The sequence below is a fragment of the Polyergus mexicanus genome, unplaced genomic scaffold (assembly GCF_030449975.1).
Source record: "Polyergus mexicanus isolate NDT 795.1 unplaced genomic scaffold, iyPolMexi1.0 SCAF_5, whole genome shotgun sequence".
NCBI classification, from domain to species: Eukaryota; Metazoa; Arthropoda; class Insecta; order Hymenoptera; family Formicidae; genus Polyergus; species Polyergus mexicanus.
This window is the reverse complement of record NW_027223325.1, coordinates 9027586-9048922: the sequence shown is the minus strand read 5'-3', so window position 1 is coordinate 9048922 and position 21337 is coordinate 9027586. Positions and strand designations below refer to the sequence as shown.

General features: G+C 33.0%; 2 protein-coding genes and 1 non-coding gene across 4 annotated transcripts; 2 read left to right on the top strand and 1 right to left on the bottom strand.

Annotated features, from left to right (window-relative positions):
* Nucleotides 1-382: 382 nt before the first annotated feature.
* On the bottom strand, nt 383-1909 carry Mrgbp (MRG/MORF4L binding protein). The gene is made up of 4 exons (XM_070296049.1): nt 1599-1909; nt 1382-1503; nt 763-1117; nt 383-676 (listed from the first exon to the last, which is right to left on the bottom strand). Exons 1-4 carry the CDS (start codon nt 1711-1713, stop codon nt 522-524), a joined length of 747 nt encoding a protein of 248 aa, XP_070152150.1. The 5' UTR covers nt 1714-1909; the 3' UTR covers nt 383-521.
* Nucleotides 1910-2433: 524 nt separating this feature from the next.
* Trnap-ugg (transfer RNA proline (anticodon UGG)) lies at nt 2434-2505 on the top strand. The gene has a single exon. It is a non-coding gene; the product is annotated as a tRNA-Pro (tRNA).
* Nucleotides 2506-2943: 438 nt separating this feature from the next.
* LOC138933146 (solute carrier organic anion transporter family member 3A1-like) lies at nt 2944-20969 on the top strand. Of its 2 annotated transcripts, XM_070295674.1 has the most exons (14): nt 2944-3230; nt 12310-12803; nt 13700-13753; nt 14120-14225; nt 14802-15018; nt 15148-15291; nt 15478-15693; nt 15810-15917; nt 16005-16238; nt 16364-16906; nt 16996-17185; nt 17251-17439; nt 17531-17682; nt 17769-20969. In XM_070295674.1, the coding sequence occupies exons 2-14, from the start codon at nt 12391-12393 to the stop codon at nt 18059-18061; spliced, it is 2859 nt and encodes a 952-aa protein (XP_070151775.1). In that variant the 5' UTR covers nt 2944-3230; nt 12310-12390; the 3' UTR covers nt 18062-20969. The 2 variants fall into 2 exon arrangements, with proteins under 2 accessions (XP_070151775.1, XP_070151776.1); XM_070295675.1 differs by lacking the exon at nt 13700-13753.
* The last annotated feature ends 368 nt before the right edge of the window (nt 20970-21337 follow it).

The window sequence follows — 21337 nt, the reverse complement described above, 5'->3', positions numbered from 1 at the left end:
TTCATTTTATTTTATTTTGCTTTATTTTTTTTTAATAGCAAGATATAACTGTATTACTTTCTGCATTTAATAAAACAATTGTATATTCTGGAACAACAGAAATTATAGGAAATTGTGTGTAGCAAGTTTGATATCTCAGAAAATAGAAAACTATATAAAATAGAACTATACATAATTCAGATAATTTTTACTCTATTCTGGACTACTACAAAAATATTTCACTTTTTTGTATCATGTATTAAAAGTAAATTTATTATTGTCCTGCTCCTCTTTTTTTCATTTGAGTATTAAACATTTAAAAAACAAAGATTATTTTATAGAAAATATGATAATATATTTAAGCTACATAATATGTGTAAAATCTTTTATAAAAATTAAATGGTTCATGTATATATATATAAATACATACATACGTACATATTGATATTGTTAGAATATATATTATAATACTCATATATGATAAATTATACAACTTGGACTCAACATGACATATAAATGTTACAATGTTTATATGTTTACTGTTATATTCTTCTTCGCTTCGGAGGAGGCGTATCACGCGGACTAGAAGAAGCTTTGGACGAACTGTCCACACTTTGCCTAGTTGGCCTCTTGGGGATTCTTTTCAAAAGTTCGCGACTAGATTCGGAATCCTTGCGCTCCTTCTTTCCATTTGATGCTAAAAAAAGAAATATAATGGCGTTTTGTGGAATGTTCATTAATTAGAAAAGGTCACTAAATAATTAAGATTAAAATGTTAGTTACCACTTTCTTCTGAATCATCTTTGCCTTTTGAACGACCTTTCGAAGATTTATGTTCTTTCCTTGTATCTTTCACATCTCTAAACTTATCTTTCTTGATCTCCATTTCTTTTACATATTTCTTCATTTCTTCCTTCTTCTTTTCCATATCTTTGCTTCCCTTAAAATCACGCAGCGCACTGTCTTTTTTTAAACTTTCCTTAATATCCTTTTCCTTCTTAATCTCTTTGTATTTATCTCTCTGATCTTTCAGTTTTATCTCCAATTCTTCCTTCTTTCGAGGTTTTGCTACAAATTCTGTCTCCGGTAAAGAAAAATCCATCTCTTGACTGGGAAAAGGTAAATCTTCCATATCATCCTATTAAAAAAATTAATTTATATATGAAATATATATTTATATATATATATATACAAAAAATATGTGTAATATTATATAGCTTTGAAAAAATTTCAAACATTTTTTTCAGTGATAATGTACTTTTTTCTCGAGATACAAGGTATCTCTCTTATTATAAATTCAGATTTTAATTATTGAAAAAATAACAAGGCATTTAAATTAACAAAAAAATAGACTCTAAACATTATTATTTGAATTGTTTTATCTCTATACGCTAATCCTTACCAAAGCCATAAGATCGTACATAGATTCCAAATGATCCCATATCATCTTCAATGATATATCCTTATGAATAGCAGCACGAAATTTCTCCCATATGCACACCATATGAAAGTATTTGTTAACACCTTAAAAACAATTCATTAAGTTGCAATGGAGAATTGTTTATACATAATAATAGTAAACATAACCTCCAATCGCTGCGCCGGCTTTTGCATCTTACCAGCTGGTTTGTGTCCGTTCATAGAGAAGAAAAGCTGAATCTCATTCTCCACGTTCCATTCTATCTCCTCACATGAAGACTCCGTTTGTTTTTCTTTTACAGCCATCTTATACATAGGTCCGATTATGCTAGACACTCGAAAGAAACAATTGTTTAGACTGAATATCAATCACTCGATTGTTATTCATTAATCCATTAATTTTTCCTTTTTAAACTTTCACTTGGTCTTCTTCTGGAACGAAGTATCAGATCAATTTATTTATCGTGTATTTATGATACGTATCACGTTGGAAAGTACAATAATTTTTTTAAATGTGTTTTGTGTATATTTGCATTAAACAAGGAAAACACGTGTTTCCAGCAAGGAAACACAGGTGGACACAGTGTCACGCAATTGGCTATTGAAAAAAGAATTTTTCCAGAAATTTTTAATGTGTTATACGGCGTCTACAATAGAGATTTTAAGCCCTAAGTTTTAAGAAATTGACCAATCATAGTCAAGTATGAGAAGAATACTTGACTGTGATTAGTCAATTTCTTAAGGCTTAAGGCTTAAAATCTCTATTGTAGACGCCGCATTATCTGATACGGGCTTAAGAGACTCACTAGCACCTGAGTGGAAAAAGTGCACGTAAAACGAACAAACCTATTGTGTTATCGCAAAGGTATTATATCATAAATTTCCATCCGTGTAAAAATAGATACTTGTCTCATTCGACTATCTCGATACTCAAATAATGTTTAATACCTGTAATATTTTATCAAATACACTTCAAATCTTGCAACAAGATTCTTATGTACCAGATCTATCTTTCGTAATTGTCATCGGTCATCAGGCCTCTTGGTCTAGGGGTATGATTCCTGCTTTGGGTGCAGGAGGTCCCGGGTTCAAATCCCGGAGGGGCCCGATGCTTTTTTTGTAAAAATATATAACTCTTATAAATTTCTTTTTTATATAATCATCGCATAAAATTTTTTATACAGAATAAATTATTAATAAAAATAAACGTGAAGAGTCAACTCTAAAAAAAAACGATCTATCTATACTCGTTTATGTAGAGAACTGACGCGTTTTCTTATAATAAGTTGTGATAAAAAAAGAATTATCAGTTATTATCAATTATCTTAATTTTAATTTCTATAATTGGCAAACTATCCCAATTCGTTTGTTATCTTGTCTAGTTATTATAGTTCGCCGATAAAAATATGTAAGATAAAAAAAATACGATGACATCTGTGCATTTTTTCTCATTTGAGTGTCGCGCGTTGCGATAACAGCGCCTCCCTTTCGCGCATGACAGTACCGCGGAGCGCGCATGCGCGAGTTGCTCGATGGTCGGGCAAAAACACAGCTGGTCTATGATCCTCGAAGCGAGCTGACGGTCGAGCGACTATCAATGTGATTTCCGCGAATTTCTACCGATCTCTCGGGACGTGGCCGGAGCTGGCCGGAACCGCAACGAATCGCTCGTCGGGAAATCCACGAAAATACGTCGATCGCGACTATCGCGTGTAGTGAACGTGTGTGCGTTTAATGCGATGTAGCCTGGTGAACAACGCGGGTCGGCACGAGGATTTTTCGCTTTGGCCCTGGATAAACAAAAGAGCACCCCGTCTCGACGCGTTCTTTCCGTAAGTTCCTCCACCCATCTCCCGCGCTTACACTATACCCGTTCTCGGACGAGTGAGATCCCTCTTTCTAACCTTTCGTTCGATCGGATTGACAAAGGAGATTTTAGGTCGCTTGACACAAGATCCCGTTTTACGAGTCTACCTCGAGATCTTGGCTCGCGTCGCGGCCGCGATGCGTCATGCGTCATGTCGAAGATACGAGGATCGAAAGGACGCGCCTGATAATCTACGAGAAATGTCCACCGAATTTTTTACATCTCATACGATAGTGAAAGAACATCGGTTCTCAAGCTATACCCTTTAACCTCATGTTTTTCGAGCTGCGTAGCAGCACAAAATATGCTCGCTGTTCCGCGAGCTTATCTCGTGCGTTTCGCGAGATACGGTATACTGGATCTTTCCTCTTTAGTTAGAATATAGTTGAAGAAAATTTCACATTTAATTTTTCTAGAGCTTCCTTTTTTTATTATGGACGAAAGGCTATCGTCTCGAAAAGCAATTCGTTTAATTTTATACGACAACATAATTAATGAAAATTCGCGAATTGAATAAATTTTATTTATAATGTTTATTCTTTGTAAAAACTAAAGAAAAAGACACATTGTATATCTTAAAAAATCGAATGTTCCACATACATATATACATACATACGTAATGACAATTATATACATATTTTATATATATACACATACACACACACACACACATAAAACTTTCTGTATATATGTTAAACGTGGTTATACAATTGCAATAAGTGAAAGATAATAAATATGCATAATTATGGTTAAAAAAAATGTAGATAATTTTTCAAGATGAAAAAATCAAGAATATTTTTTGAATGGGATATATTTTTTTGCTCACAAATTTGAAATGTAAATTTTTCAATACTTTCCCTTTTATGAAACTGTTCTCTTTTCCAGACGATTATATACATGATAATTTTATCGAAAAAACAAATCGATAAAACGATGGCGTTTGTGTTTCCGAACGAATCGATAAGACTTCGACTAATTATCGAAAATTCATTAAGAAAAACTTGTCCTCGAAATAACAATATATTAATCGCGTGTATTACGAATTATAAATCTTTCTTGCCGTGTATGCAAAGTCGAGGTAACTGCTCCGATCGTTGTGGCTTTAATTATTATGCCAATTGACATAATTGGCGCACATAGGCATTCATAAGCTACTGCAGGAATAAAATATCCCTTTGCAATATATATTTATACCAGTAAATTAAAAGAAATTAATTACCAATTTTAGGAACTGAATATTGTCTGGAAAATTATATTTATATATATATTATATATATATATATATATATATATATATATATATATATATATAGCTAAATAAATATATAGTCCGGAAACAATCGCATTTTTTTTTTTTAACATTATTCGGGAGCGTTTATTAGCTTCAGTGATTCGTCTTGATTTTGTAACTCGTCTTGGAAAGTTTCGATCATTGCCATTAAAATTGAAAGTCACGTATATCGCTGTGCGATTCTTGAATAGTCATTTGATTATCGCGACAGTTACGTAATGTGTTTCTCGTGGACGAATGCGAATAGTGTTTCTTAATGCGAGCGTCGAAAAATTTGGCATATTTGTTCAACTGGTCTGTTTCGACCTTCGTAAAGAATAATATCGATTTTCCTCGAAGCGCGGCGATTGTTGAAATCGTATCGCGACGAAAATCATCCCGTTTGAAATAACGCTTCAAACAATGAGAGAGAGAGAGAGATTCTATCCCGCGATAAAATTTGCAATGAAGAGAGAGAAAAAAAAACGGTACAACATTGGAAACAATGATGCAAGGTTCGCATGGAATGAAAAGAATCTCTTTCGTACATCTGACCTCAAGATATTAAAACGCGCGTCTCGCTCGATTAAGTCGAATGAAATTCTCTCGAGCCCTCCACGACAACAGATATATCCCATCGAATTTTACGAGTATCGTAAAATAATAAACATGTTTATCGATCAAACTGAGTATTAATATTTATATCAATGCTCGATCGGCATTTCGGAATTTGAAAGTGCAAATTCGCGATAATACTATCGTAGTTTACAAGGTTTTGTATCGGAGCATTTGAACACTGTTTCTAGAGTAATTTTAAACACCGAATACGAATCGGTCATTAAAAAATTTTTATCAGGTCAGGTTTTTGAGAAAAATGAGATTGAAATCCCTAAAAATCGCTTTTTTTTTTTTTTAAATTATCATCTTTGAAAATTCGTAGAAGACGAACCCGATGTACAAGAGACTTCAGACAGGGCTCAAATGTAAGTTTGAACATTGTGCTTTAATATAAAAATATCCAATTTTTTATCTGCAATTGGACTGCATGAGACAATCGTTTTACTTGACACAGTGCGACTATATTTAAAAACGCTTGAGATTCGATTGTATCTGCGGTAAAAGATTCGATATTTTTATATTAAAGTATAATGTTCAAGCTTTCATTTGAGCCCCGTTTGAAGTCTCTTGCATATCGGGTTTGTCTGCTATGAATTTTCAAAAATAATAAAAAAAAAAAACACGTTCTTTGAGGATTTCAACCCCGTATTTCTCGAAAATCTGATCCGATAGACCACTTTGTCATTTTGTCGGATTTGGGATTCAGCGTCTCAAAATACGTTAAAAAAAGTTGTTTCCATTTCTGGCACTAAAAAAAAAAAAAAAATGAAATTTGTAAACTAATTGACAATCTCCCTGTTCAAGTGTAAAACGAAACTAAAATCAGTTATCGAAAATATGTTCATTTTTGTAATTTTCTCTTAAATTTTATAATCTCTCACTCTGACATGATGCAAACTATCCGAAAATGAATCTTCCATTCGCAATAGATTCATTCTATTAGGATTCGTGCTCTCTTCTCGGCATGAGACCTTTTAAGTGCGTATATATATATATGCGAGAACCCACGCGTTGCGTGGATCTTTATTTGGTCCCTGGTTACAAAGTATGCTTAACTGACATTTCGCGGAGAGATTAATAATGATTCCGATTCTTATTAATTGCCGTGCAATTTCTCATCAAGGTTAATTTATAGATAAAGCAATTATATATCGATATAATATTCTAAGATTGAGCGTGCATGCGAAATTTCGCATAAACGTGACGCGTCAGTTCGTACATAGTTTTGCCTGGTACCATCAGATCACGATCAGAAATTAGCGCTATAACAATATTTGTACAAAGAACTTCCTCGACATCATCCAATATCGATTAAAATCTCTTAATAAAGCGCATATGAGAAAAAAAAATAAGCGAAGACAGGAATGTTACCTCAGAATATTGGAAGGTGAAAAGTTGCTTCTTGATTATTACCATGACATAACAAGAGTATAAGAAAGTAAATCTTGTATAATGAAATATTTTTATATAATATAAGAAAGTTTATAATGACAAATTTTTGAATAACTCGTGCGTAATTAAATCTTGTTTGTCAAATCTCGAAGGGGAAAAAAAAAAAAATGTGGAGTTTCAGCGATTCAAATCGTCTGGCTTATGACACGTGTCAATAAAGCGATAAAAAATTTTTATTCGGAATGCAATAAAACTTTTGCAAGATGAAACATACAAATGCGCGCAGTGTATTAGTCATTGTTATATAGCATTGACTTATATAACCCGTCAAATCATAATATGTCGCATTCTATTTTTCTGCATTGCAGTAGATATTTATATTGTCACCTGATTATCAGCGCCAAAACTTTACCGGAACGCGATAGTACGTGATAGTGCTTTCGCCTGCATGAGATGATTATATATTTGTCGATGTTTGCTTAACACAGGGTGGGCCCAAACGTTCCGGCCAGACTTCGAGATTTTACAGGACATTTAATTCAAAAAAAGTTTCCTATAAATATAGATCGAGAAATGCTTCCTTAAATAGTTAGCGACCAAAAACCTCTGAAATCACGATTATTCTTTACATTTTCACAAATATCAGGAATAGTATGCGTCTTTTAACAAAAAGTACCGAAACAAAAGTTGTAGAGAATTAAATTATCTTTCAAATGAGATCAAAGTTATTTTTGTAGTTCCTTTCATAGGTTTTGGAGTAATCGTCAAAAGTCGAAAAAAAAAAAACATTTTTCGATACATTTGAAATTACTTATTAATTGGTCTATTTCAAAACCTATGGGGCGAACTTACAATCATTTTGATCTCATTTGAAAGATAATTTAATACCGAAGAAAAAGTATCCCATAATCATGGATCGAAAAATGCTTCCTTAAAAAGTTAGCGCCCAAAGCCTCTGAAATGACAGTTATTTTTTACATTTTCACAAATATCAGGGAAAGTATGCGTCTTTTAACAAAAAAAGTATCGAGACAAAAGTTGTAAAGAATTGAATCATCTTTTAAATGAGATCGTAGTACGCATACGCATCCCTGATATTTGTAAAAATGTATAAAATAACCGTGATTTCTCTCAGAAGTTTTTGGACGCTAACTTTTTAAGGGTACGTTTTTCGATCCCATGTTTATAGGAAATTTTTTTATTCAGAATCAAATTTTCTATAAAATCTCAAAGTCTAGCTGGAATATCTGGATCCATCCTGTATATTGCAAAAGCCCAAAATATCGAGCAGATGGTAACAGTACGGACCTTTTACTTATTATAACGCACACATCTGTATGTGCTCTTTTTAATCAATAAACTATCGTCAAGTCAGTAGGTAAATGTCATTAAGTTTCAAGCATAAAATATGAACAAGTACATGAAAAAAAAAGACTAATCATTTTTGAAATGTAGAGCGTACACTATGCTTTGATCTGGCTGAGCTAGATTCTCGCTTTTGCATTCGACAAATAATCTATTGTCACGAAGGTAGGCGTTGTGTAATGGGATTGAAATTTCACGTTATCTACAATATAGTATCGCGTATTGGGGTAATAATTCAATAATCCATAATATATGTCCTATAACTCTCTCTCTCTCTCTCTCTCTCTCTAACAATTCACGATAAACCACATATCCTATATTCTAATAAAAATAAACGTAACATATATAACGACATTATTTTCAAAAATACTTGCATGTATGTTTTTTTAAATGAGTAGCGCTTTTTTTTTTCCAATTACATCGAGCATGTTGAGATTAATAAAAGGGGGATGACGTATCGGTGAGAAATGAAAAGGTCCACCTGCAATATCATGCAGTGCGGCTCCTACAAATGTAAGGGTAAAAAGGTGACCTAGTGGCCGAGCTATCGCGAGGAACTCCAAGACCTTCCAGCACGCGAGGGAGCGTTTAATCTGCGCGCGAGGATAGATGGATTCCTCGACAGTTTAGGCCGTATCACTACTAGGATAGAGTCGACTTGGTCATATCTAGTATCTAGCTTACAGGTTCGATCGATTCGTGCGAATGAGACGCGGGGGCGTACCGCAACATTCATTTCCGCACCTATATACCCGAACGGAAACGAGCCCCGCTAATTTAAGGATTCACTTCATCGTCGATTATTAGCTATATCTTTGATTAGATAAAATAAAGACGATAAAGATATTTTTTCACGAGCCAACAAACTCGCGATCTTCATACTTCGTATACTTAATGTTATATTTGATGTGCGAATTTACCGGATATATTTTTTTTACACACAAATTTTTCAGTCAATGTGAAAAAGTAGACTTGAAGTGACGTAAAAATTCAATAACGCGTAAACTATTAGAAAAGCAAGGATTTTCCGATGATATGATAGTCTGTACGATGAGTCGGCGAATCCACGAGGAGATGACGAAACATGCTGTCTGAAATGAACAAACGATCGAAAAAATCTTCGTATAACGGTACATGCTCTAGTTCATTGCTCCTTGGTGTCTGGCAATTCTGATGCACAGGAATTCATTGCTGAAATTTGCGATCGTAACGAGTTATTCGGCTGTAGGCGTATTGGTAATTCTCACGTTCCGATATGAATCTGATCGAGAGAATATTGAATCTCACAGATGTTTTCGACTGATTCAAAAATTCGGTTAAAACAAAAATATTGTACAAGATTAATTTCTTAATTGCATTAAGCATATTAAAGTGCAAAGCCGGCATGTGTTCATTTGCGATCGATAACCAAGCACTTTATCAGAACCTCTTCCGAAGGCGGAACATTCCATGCGTGACAAACACTTTGCAAATATGTGTATTTATATTTCGCATGTGTTAAAGATTACGTTATCTTATACGGATGTAATTAATGTCAAGATATCTTATAAAGATAATCAATTATTAGAATAATAAATAACGAATGGAAAAGAATGATTCCTAATTTATCTGTAACTGACAAATATATATATATATTTGTATATATTTATATGTACTTATATATCAAAAAAGATAATTTATATGAAATCAAATCAAATTTTAAACAATTATACATTAATGTTTGTTTTATCTATTATTTATTGATTGGCAATTTATATCTTAATTCTTTTGAAAGATTGTAATCTGAATATAAATTGAAAAATCAAATCAAATATTTATGACTGTGTTTTAAGCAATATTTTAATATTTAATTAAGGATATGTCAAAACATTGACAAAAGCAAATGAAAATTTCGTAGATTATTTCTTCCGAGTATCTGAGCGCAAAACTTGAGCACAATTCTCTCTTAACGATTTGGAAATTATTTAAGTACTTATTGACAAATTTGGCAAGGAACAAACATTGCCAGCGAAATCAAAATTTTCACATGTATTAAGAAGACTCTAATAAATATTTGTGCAAAACTTGTGCGATTTAAATCCACTAACTCGTTTAAAAGATATTTACTAAAAATTGTTAAAAAATATCATCTCCTTCTCTCTTTCTGCAAATCACTCGTTCTTCTTTATTTCTTGCAGTTGATTTCAGGGGGTATTCACGATCAAAAGTTTTTGTCATAAATTAGGAAAAATATTAATTACAACTATTTTCTTTTACAAAGACGTTAAAAATCATTTTTTTTTTGTGATACTTTAATTCTTTCTATAATCCAAATTTATTTATTTGATTTTTCAAATAATATAAGCGTAAGAAAGGCGTTGTTTTTTTTTAATTTTGACAGTTTTTTTGCTATTATTGTATAGCCGAAACATCCTTAATACACGTATGTAATGCGTATTTGCATGTTTTTGTTTGCTTATTTAAACAAGCTTTTCCAACTTTTCGAAAAAATAATAGAAACAAACAACTTTTAGCGAATATTTGACGAATTCTGATGCTTTGACATATGCATACGCTATATATATTATTTCTTCTTTAATTTTGAAGCTAAATTCGAGTGTCAGATATTTTCCATCAGTATGATTCGCTACGAGTTGCAGTGCTAATGCAGTGATAATTTTTCTATTTGATAAACGAGGAACAGTCTCACATCATAGAAATGCACGATGAAAGATCAATTTGTTGCTTAGATAAGAAATCGATTCCTACTACTGTAAATCTCTCGCTGTACACAGCTGTTGTAAACAACTTGCTGCCCACGTGTAAATAAATCGGCGCGATCTTATGGTATCGACAGTACCCCTGACTTTGAATTTGTCGATCTATACTATCAGGCCATACACTACCTTCAATTTTTCATCGGAACGAAATCAAGGACGCACACGATCGATAATCTAAAAAAGACCTAAGAGAGTAACGCGCGCGGGAGTTTGCACACCTAAGCTTACTTTGCCATGAACGGTAGGAATGTAATTATCGTCAAATATTAATCGATGTAGACTTGCAGTTTAATTATTGAATGAATTCTTATGGGACAGATACTCGATATATCATCGTAGTTTGAAAAGATATAGCGTATATACAATTTACAGATATACATACATATATTTAAGATATATCACAAATATTTGACATTTCAGAAGAAAACTTTTAATTTCTACACCAGAGAGACTATTTTTTGCTTTGAAAAATAAATAAATGAGTAGGTAAGTTACAGCATCCCTTCCATTTTCTCTCAACCGTAAGATTGATGTAGGATGGATGCTGCAGATTACTTATTTATTTATTTTCCAACGCGAAAAATCATTTCTTTGGGGGAGCAACAAAATAATCTACGCAAATGGAGGATAAAACGAAGAAGAAAGTGTATAAGCATAGAGCAACATTTATTGAGAAAGAGCAAAAAAATCGAATGTCGCAGAAAAAAAAAATGTATAAAATACAGTAATTATTTGCCATCATACTATTTGATATATGCAATAATTTATCATAGATTGCGTGTGTAAAGTGAGCTCCTGTACTCGCTGATAATCAGCGAGTATGTATACTGGCTTTTTTCTTAATGGTTGGTGTCTGACCTCGTTTTATACAAACTTTTTTTAGGAGGTGGAGCTGGATTAGAAAAATTCGACCACTTCTGTATAAATTGAAAGAAAAACGTACATGGGCATTACAGACTCAGGGGTTCATTATTAGAGTTAAATTAAATCTCAAAGCAGCTATTATGAAATACATAATATAAAGAAAATATGATGGATTATTAAAAAAATAAAAAAAAAAAATAAAAAAAATAAGTAAAATAAAAAAAGGATTATTAATTAAAAATCCTTCTCGAGTATTATTAATCTTAATGTTAATTACTTAATATAATTCGATAATTATGTGATTTATACGTAGAGTTATCGACATAAAGTTACTGAAATGTCAATAATATTTGACAAAACAAACAATTTCTTCCAAATATAACACAGTTATTCGTTTGATTGGTCCAACATATGTATAATAAATATATCACATGTATAATCATAGTAACTACAGTTATTATCTAATTAACTTTATTCTGTAAAGATGATATCGAGTTTGGTGGGACAAGCACCGTTCACGTTACCGAACGGCCCTGACCTTTACGGAAGTGAGTTCGTTGAACCTTGAGATGTCAATTGATTGTACGATTTTACAAAGCATAGTCGGCTCTTAACAACGAGTCAACTTTCTTATCTCGTATCTCTTTATCAGTCCAGGAACGAGGCGATGGATTCAACAAAAGATAGAACAAAGCCAACAATATTCTATTGACTCTACCATACATATATATGAATAAATGTTACGTCATTAATATAAATATAATTTTCTGTTACAGCCAACACAAACAATGTCACAGTTAAGCTAAGTAATATTCAACGTAAAGGTCGCGAAAGAAGAAGAGATAGATGAGAGAAGAATGGCGTCCACCAGCGGGCATAAGAGAAACGGCTCCAGCTCGAGCATGTTTGCGCACAAACGCACCGAATCAGGGGGTGGTTTCGTCGGTTACAAGCGAACCGAGGGTGGTCACAAACGTGCCGAGAGTATATCCAGTGCCTTTGGCCACAAACGATCCGAGAGCGGCCATAAGAGGAACGAGAGCAGTAGCGGTGTTTTCGGTCACAGGAGGTCCGAATCTGGCAGCAATTATCATGCCGGTCATCGACGTAACGAAAGCATGTACGCGATGACGGGACTGTATGCGGAAAGCGCCGGGACTGGTACCGACGATAATGCGGATCCGCTGCAGGCAACCAACGGCAGACTAACTCACGACACCGTCATAAGGTGTCACAGTAGAAACCCAAGTTCCGGCCTTGTGGATCATAGGTGAGCGGGAAACGGCATTGCCCAAATTCTTTAAAGCGATGATTACCGAATCAGATGGCTGCTGCCAACGCATAATTCTCAATGACATTACCTTTTAGGCATCTCCTCTTTTTTGCACCTTTTGACTCTTAATAAATAATTTCGTCAAAAAGAAAACATTATTAGTATCCCTCTGATTTTATTTTTATTCTTAATTAATTAATGTAATATATACGATACCCACAAACGATATATTTCTTCACATTTGTTAAGAGCTTTAAAGTATCGTTCAATGTCTTAAGAAGGTCTGAATCTATATGTACTATTTTGCATCATTGTTCTTTCAACTCGCTGAAGCTTTTATGAGGCTTTAGGAAATGATAGCAGTGCACACACAGCCGCAAATGCGATAAAATTGCAATTGTATGATCGCGAGAAACGGCTCAAATGGAAAGTGAAAGCACGTGGTGACCATGACATATTTTGCCGTGCGTCAAGTAGATTTAGCCGGATCACTTTTTTCTTTTTTTTCTTTTTTCTTTTTTACGATTATCGTAACACATACTCTCGTTGCTCTACCGTTTATTTTATGCAGTGGGTTCCATTGGAGAAAGCCTCTAAGAATTTGTTAAACAAGTATGACGAAAATCTCTTCGTCGCGCCGATATAGCCAATGAACGGCGTAACGTCGGGGTACTTTATACTTTCACCGCCGAAAAAGGTTGCAAGTCCATTTCGTCGCTTTGTGTAATCTAGATGAAGATGTAGCGCGCTTTATATTATACTTGTCGCACAAACGATTTAACTCTACATCTATCTGTGCTATCACAGTTGGCGTCTCAACTTATATTTCTACACGCCGCTCCATTACATCGCAATGTATTCATGCTTTTCCTCCTGTTCCTATTATTTTTCAGAGATTTTATCATCAAATGTCACAGCAGGAATCCAAGTGCTTCTATGATGGACAGGTAAAGTTAATATCATTATTCGCTGTTTCGCATCCAATACAATACATATTGTGTTTTGTATAATTATTGTTATCTATTCTCGGCACGCGACAACGCTTGTTTAAAAAAAAAAAAAAATTGTAATTGTGCATATTAAGTTAAAAAAAAAAACTATTTTTATTTTGCAACGTATCATTATTTACATAGAATGGAATGCATTTGCATTCTAATTTTCTTCTATTTTATTCACGTCACATGTGACTTGATCATAATTTCGCGTTCTCTTCTCAACTCAGCGTCTTTTTTTTATATCTCGTAATTACCGATTCTCCCCTATTTTTAAGACGTTTACTTTGTTCATTGTTTGATTCTCTTGAATGAATCCAGGACGGAGAAGGAGAGGGCTCAAACTCCGCCGTTTAATCCGGACTCCAAGGACTGTGGGATTCTAAATTGTAGGCCGGCCTTCATTCAGAGATTTGCCGGAATAAAGGTACGCCAGGCAAATATCTTTTACAGTTATTCGAAAGAAAAAAAGTATACGTTTACGGAAATGTAACAAAACATTCGCGAAACAATATACCATTGCTTAGAAATAATATATTATTTTATGAGCTATCTTTTTTTCTCTCTCTTGACATGAGATCATGTCAGGAACATTGTGACACTTAAGCGGTGAGTGCCGTTTCAGTTTATGCGGTATCTACACGCGGATGTACAAAGCAGGCCTTGTGACTCATACGCTCGAGCTCGAAAGTATACACAAGATTGAGCGTACACAAGAGACATGATTGTAACATATTTTTGATACGTTAGCACTTTGCATAAATAAATTGCGCACGCGACACTTGATTTGAAATATGAAGATGCTTAGAAGTTATCGCAACAATATCGAAATAGCATATCTATGATATTGTGACCAAAACACGTGATAAGAATGGAGAGACTCCTCTCACAAAGATTACATCATCTTAAAATATAATATTGTATAAGTTTATTTATTGCGCGAATATGACACATGCTCGAAAATTATATTGTCTTATCTGCTTTATCTACATGATGATTTCAGGTGTTCGTATTTCTCCTGTCGTTCCTTGTTACGTTGCAACAAGCACTTAGCTCAGGTTACATCAATTCTGTGATAACAACCATAGAGAAGAGATTTGAAATCCCGTCCAGCCTTTCGGGTCTCATTGCGAGCTCTTATGAAATCGGCAATGTTATCACTGTCATCTTTGTCAGTTATCTCGGCAGTCGCAGACACATACCTGTATGGATAGCGATCGGTATAATCTTGATTTTGTTTAAAAAGAGACCGACTATTTTTATCTTTCTCACACATTACAATTACAAATCTAGCAATACCAGCTAGACGTTGTCTAATTTTGGCTTGTGATTTTTTTTTTGTGATTTAGGTGCAGTGATAATGGGACTGGGATCGATGATCTTTATGGTGCCACATTTCACAGCAGAACCCTATTTGACGACAACCGCGAATCATTCCAATTCAGATAACATCTGTCGCGGCGTTTCATTACGCGAACAAGATATGGGTTTGGGTAAGTATTTTTACATTTCAGCCGTTTTTTGCGAATTCCTAAAAATTAGTATTAATTTTTATATAGCGAAAGTAGATACACATCTTATATATGTTTTATATATATATATTTATATATACATGTCTTATTATTAAGGGAAAAGCAAAAAATAAAAAAATAAAAAAAAATTTGGAAATCTATTTACAGGTCGACTTTCATCGGGATTATCTTCACCTCCTTTAGCACCACATAATAATTTAAGAGGTGATAATTGTATACAGGGCTCTCCGTCTACAGCCGGACCTGTAACGCTATTTGTACTTGCTCAGTTACTATTAGGATGTGGAGGATCTCCTTTATTTACTCTTGGTACTACTTATATAGACGATCATGTGAGGCCGGAAAGTGCATCTTTATATATTGGTGGGTCTTTTGTATGTTACATTACACAAATGTCGGTATGGATATAAATAGATATAATATAATGGATATAATATGGATATAAATAACACATTCGAAATTTTCATTTTATTCTTCAGGTTGTATGTATAGTATGGCGGCCTTTGGACCAGTTTTGGGTTTTCTTCTTGGAGCATATCTTTTATCTTTCCATATGGATTCGTTTTCTGGAAAAATTATAAGTATTGGTAAGAAAAATATTTGTCTCGATATATTCGATTTGTATGTTATTTTTTTATACTTGCCTGAATTTATATGTAATGTAAATTAAACAGATCCTGGAGATCATAGATGGGTTGGTATGTGGTGGGGTGGATTCCTACTTTGCGGATTGCTCCTTATTTTAGTAGCGATACCTTTCTTCAGTTTTCCTAAAACTCTACAACGCGAGAAGGAAAAGATACGAATTATAGAAAAAAATAAGGCATTATCGCAAAAAGAAAAAGAGCAATCAAAAGAACCTAAAAAGGAAAAAGTAGATGATAGTGGTTATGGAAAGGATGTTAAAGGTAATTTATTATTATTTGAATATTCTCAATATTCAAAATTTCGTTAATAAATTTATATTAATGCGGTAATGTTTTGGACGTAAAGAATTAGAATTAAGAGATCTTTAATCTTGTTTTTCTTACAGATATTCCACGAAGTATGTGGAGGCTTGTTTGCAATCCAGTCTATGTTGTAACATGTTTGGGAGCATGTATGGAATTGGTGATTGTATCTGGCTTTGTAGTATTCCTACCCAAGTATCTCGAAACACAATTCAGCTTGGGGAAGAGCCAAGCCAGCATCTTTACGGGCTCTGTCGCTATACCAGGCGCCTGTATCGGAATTTTTTTTGGCGGATGTATGCTCAAACGTTTAGAATTAAGGCCAAAGGGCGCAGTGCAATTTGTTCTCGTTTCAAATATAATTTGCCTGGTGTGTTACGGTCTGCTGTTTTTCCTCGGCTGCGAGAACGTAAAAATGGCTGGGACCACTATTCCGTACTTTAATAGTAGTACAAAGGGTCCTGAACCCTTTCAAGTAAATCTTACTGCCGCGTGCAACTTTGGTTGTGAATGCCGTATGACGGATGTCGAACCGGTTTGCGGAAATAATGGTCTGACATATTTTAGTCCATGTCACGCAGGTTGCACTGCCTTTAGTTCCAAATCGAATTTTACAAATTGCGCATGTAAGTCTTCACATATCGATGAATATTCTCAAGTGATTATCTCCAAATGTGTATTGGAAGTTCTTTTCTTTTTTCTTTTTATCTTTTAGGTATACATGGTAATCTGACTATGTTACCTCCGGCTGCTCCAGAATTTGCAGAAGTAACCGTTGTGCCTGTAGCAACTGCAGGTCCTTGTACTTCACCATGTAGAACTATATTTCCATTTTTGATTCTTTTATTTTTCATGACATTCATTGTTGCTGTGACTCAAATGCCTCTGCTTATGATAGTATTACGGTAAATAGCATTTTTATTCCATAAATGTATTTTTTTTTTTGTATACTAAATTGGCTGTTTCGTAGATCCGTTTCCGAAGAAGAAAGATCTTTTGCTTTGGGTATGCAGTTTGTAATTTTTCGGTTATTTGGCTATATACCAGCACCGATACTATTTGGTAACTTGATTGATTCCACATGCTTGCTGTGGAAAAGCACCTGTGGAGAAAAGGGAGGTCGATGCTTACTCTATGATATTGAACAATTTAGATACAGGTTATATTTTTTACTTTAATATATATATACATAATTTTTAGATATTTATTTTTATTTTTTTGCAAATACTCATTGAGTATGATGATTTTAGATATGTTGGCCTATGTGCTGGGATAAAAATTTTAGCTTTGGCCCTATTTTTGATTGATTGGTGGCTTGTAAGGAGAAGAAGACAAATGGAAGATCAGCCACCATCTTTCACTGTCAATGAGTTTGTAGGATCAATTATCAGTCTAGATAAATGTGAGTAATGTCCTAGATAATTAGAATAATATATTTTATAGCTGTTAATGTGCAATATAGTAATAATGTATGATATCATTGCGCAGTGTTTGAAGAAAAACCACATCAGAATTTAGGAGATGGTGATGCGACTTTACCAAGTTCTGAGATTGCAACACCATCTTCTATTTCATCGCCTACAGAACCTACAAAATCAACGAATCTCGAGGAAACAGGGTCGTCGAATCAAACGCAAGATTCAACTGAGACGACAAATCGCTCAAAAAATATGGAAGTTGAAATTCCCGATACGAGGCAAGCACCACTTGCTATACAAGAACCAGATGTTGAGATCAAACCTTCAAGTAGTATGACGGAAAATCGCAATTGCGATGTTTAATGTTTATTTTACATTAGAAATTATAGAAATAAATATATCAAATTGATGATATGTATAAATTTGTGACAAATTACATTTGTTTTTTACTAGCTAATGAATTTTGTCTGAATAATACAGATTTACATACCCATACTTACATTATTTATCTCTTGTTAAAAAGTGCGAGGATACAATATGCAACAATATCAAGAAAAAAGCAAAAGTTTATATATAATATTAAAATATGCTAAAAAATAATGAATTGAATTATTTTTGTTTTTATATAAAGCTATTATTTATTATTTGAGGTAATTTGTCACAAATTTAACTATCTGAACTGGTTATTTTTAGGAAATATAATATCACTAGAGGATGAGTTTTTACAATAATGATGTGTGTGGGTATGTGTGTGTGTTAATAAGTAGATATGTATAAAGCATAAATGTAGCGTTTAAAACGTACAATCTCGAAATTGTATTATTCATTGCACATTTAGATTAATATTGTTGCTACGTATATCGTTAATCAGAGAATAGATATGCGAAGGAGGTGAGATACGGATAAATTTCTGTCATGTTGTCCGTAAGAAATCATGTAAAATAAGCCTTGCATCATTGCAAGGAAAGGCCAATATAACGACGTAATTGTAAATACGAAAATTCCTGCCTTAAAAATATACAAAACTATAGACAAATGTATATTTAAAAATAATGAATTAAGTACTACACAGAAAACTAACGATCTATATAATATCACTAATGCAGAGCAAAAATTATAATTTATTTTATAACTAGAGTTAGGTTTCTCGAAACCAATAGTCAATTTAACGTAGCGAGATAAATAACGAAGATTAGTGTAATGAATTATGAGTAACCTCCTATGTTGAACAATGCATTGATTCGTATCTTCTATTTTTCTGTAGATAGATGCAATCGTAAAATCACGAATTGATAAGTTGCATATGATCTCTTATTTACCGTTTTCTTTTACTCTTTTTTTTTCAACTTAATCAATTTTTTATTCCGTAATCTTGCAGTAGAATTTTATATAAAATATGTCCTCCAGAGGGAGGAGGGAGGAAGTAGACACATATATAAATTATATATATCATGCATGATATAAACAAACAATGCTTTCAAGCAACGAAGATGGTATTCTTATTTGCACATTGTGGCTCGGTAAATCAAAGATTATAATTGGGATTAATATTACTGCTTTGTTTTAAATAATTTTGGCTTTACACAGAAAGCTCACTCTGTACGAGGAGTCTATTTGCTTCGTACCTGACAATCTCTCTTGAATCAATTTCGATATATATGAAAAGAAACTATATAAAATTACTCAGGAATGAAATTCTATAGAGGGTAGGGACACATTTTTAATTTAATTCAACAAAATAAAGAATTCATAAATATGAGATACATACCAAGGATGCAAAATGAGATTATAATATAAAAGAAATATAAATGTTGTTTTGTGCATAGTGGGATTCTGTAACATATGAGGTGAAATATTTTAGAGTACTGAGCCCTAAATAAACCATATTAAATCAATTTAATTACAAATGCTTTTTGCACATATGTTCGCCAATCAATTGGGATACTTTTTTATATGCTATCCGCTTTGATAATAAATACAGTCAATAGTTGTGCTTCTCTATAGAAGGATAAATTTATGCAATTTTTTCATATTATCTGCTTGACTCATCACTGTCAATTTTTCAAACGTTAATACACATTATATTTTAGAAGCAATTTTCAGATTTAATGTAAACTTCGTCAAAGTTGACCGTTCGTATCAATTTAACGGCAGCGATGATCTCCGCACGCACGCGTACGTGCGTTCGCGTGTGCGTGTGCGTGTATGTGTGCGTGTTTGCATGTGTGTAATATATAACTATTATATATATAAATATATATATATATATATATATATATATATATATATATATATAATATTAATTAAACACTTATATATATCTACTTTGTGATATAAACTTCTTCCGAACGGTAATCTTTGAAGAAGACTGTAGAGAATAATACCAAGTGCTGTGAATAGAGGGAAAAATATACATATTAAATCAAATTTAATTCAATTAATATGCTGATACAAAGGGATGCGGATTAGCACCAGATCTTATCCCAAGGAATTATACTATAAATAGCTAATGATTTATATTCAGAAAATCTGAAAGAAGAATTACATCGTAACGTAAACTTATATGTGAGATTGCCATGATAAAGCGATATTTCTATGTATATGAAATGAGGAAGATGATGACACGGGGCGTGTAATTAATTTTAAAGGATATATCGATTCGCAAACGTAATTTATAATTTATGCGTAATTTATATTTATAGACTTATAACAATATTACACTTAAATACTTTTGTAAGAATTTTTCTCCTTTTTACATTGATGTTTTTAGATAATGATGCGATACTAATAATTCCTATGATTACTGGATTTTTGACTGTCTCGTTATAGTTTGAATTTTCGTAATTATTTTTTCCTTTAGCCTCACGATCAACGTTAGTTTTACGATTATCATATTGTACTGCTATTATTATTACCATTATTATCACACTATTATATTATTATTAATATTACAAATACTATGATTATTATATATTACCAACATTATTGCTACGATACTATCGCACTATATTCTTTTTTGTTTGATTTAACCCTTTTTTTTGTTACAATCAGTAAGATTCCTGCATGAAACATTCCGAAGCGACGGTAAATAAAATAAATCATTTTATAAGGATATATCTCTGCGCGCGCGCAAGTGTATGTGTGTGTGTGTGTGTGTGTGCACGCCTGTGTCTTAACAATGAATGATTAACAAGCGAATGATCGAGTATTTACTAAAGTTTGTAGTATATACATATCTATACGTACATTCAATTAAAGAAACTGTTATGTACATATGATTATAATTATAAAGTAAGCTGCTTATATAGATAATGTATTTTTTGTAGGGACCATAATATATGAGCGAAGTATATAATGTTATGATTAGTATTAATGATACAAACTAATAATTAATTCTCTGTCGCATTTGTGTGAAAGCAATACGCGATTACTCGAGATACGGTAGTGAAGAACAAGAGAAAGGTCAAGGTATAAAATAAATATTATTTACACTTTTCCTTGATGAATCATCTTCGATAATTATAATTGTATGAATTAATACGGTTTTTATTAAATATTGATTGTAAAGCGACATAGGATACGTGGCGAGGAATATTAAAACTAAAGAATATAAACAGTGCGAAACGTTTGAACATTTAA

Excerpts from the sequence above, each read along its gene's own strand:
- Mrgbp (XM_070296049.1), bottom strand. The coding sequence starts at position 1,713 with ATGTATAAGATGGCTGTAAAAGAAAAACAAACGGAGTCTTCATGTGAG. Across the intron at positions 1,118-1,381 it reads TGTACGATCTTATGGCTTTG|GATGATATGGAAGATTTACC; the intron begins GTAAGGATTAGC and ends TTTTTTTAATAG. Across the intron at positions 677-762 it reads AGATGATTCAGAAGAAAGTG|CATCAAATGGAAAGAAGGAG; the intron begins GTAACTAACATT and ends TTCTTTTTTTAG.
- LOC138933146 (XM_070295674.1), top strand. The coding sequence starts at position 12,391 with ATGGCGTCCACCAGCGGGCATAAGAGAAACGGCTCCAGCTCGAGCATG. Across the intron at positions 14,226-14,801 it reads AGAGATTTGCCGGAATAAAG|GTGTTCGTATTTCTCCTGTC; the intron begins GTACGCCAGGCA and ends TGATGATTTCAG. Across the intron at positions 15,292-15,477 it reads CGAACAAGATATGGGTTTGG|GTCGACTTTCATCGGGATTA; the intron begins GTAAGTATTTTT and ends ATCTATTTACAG.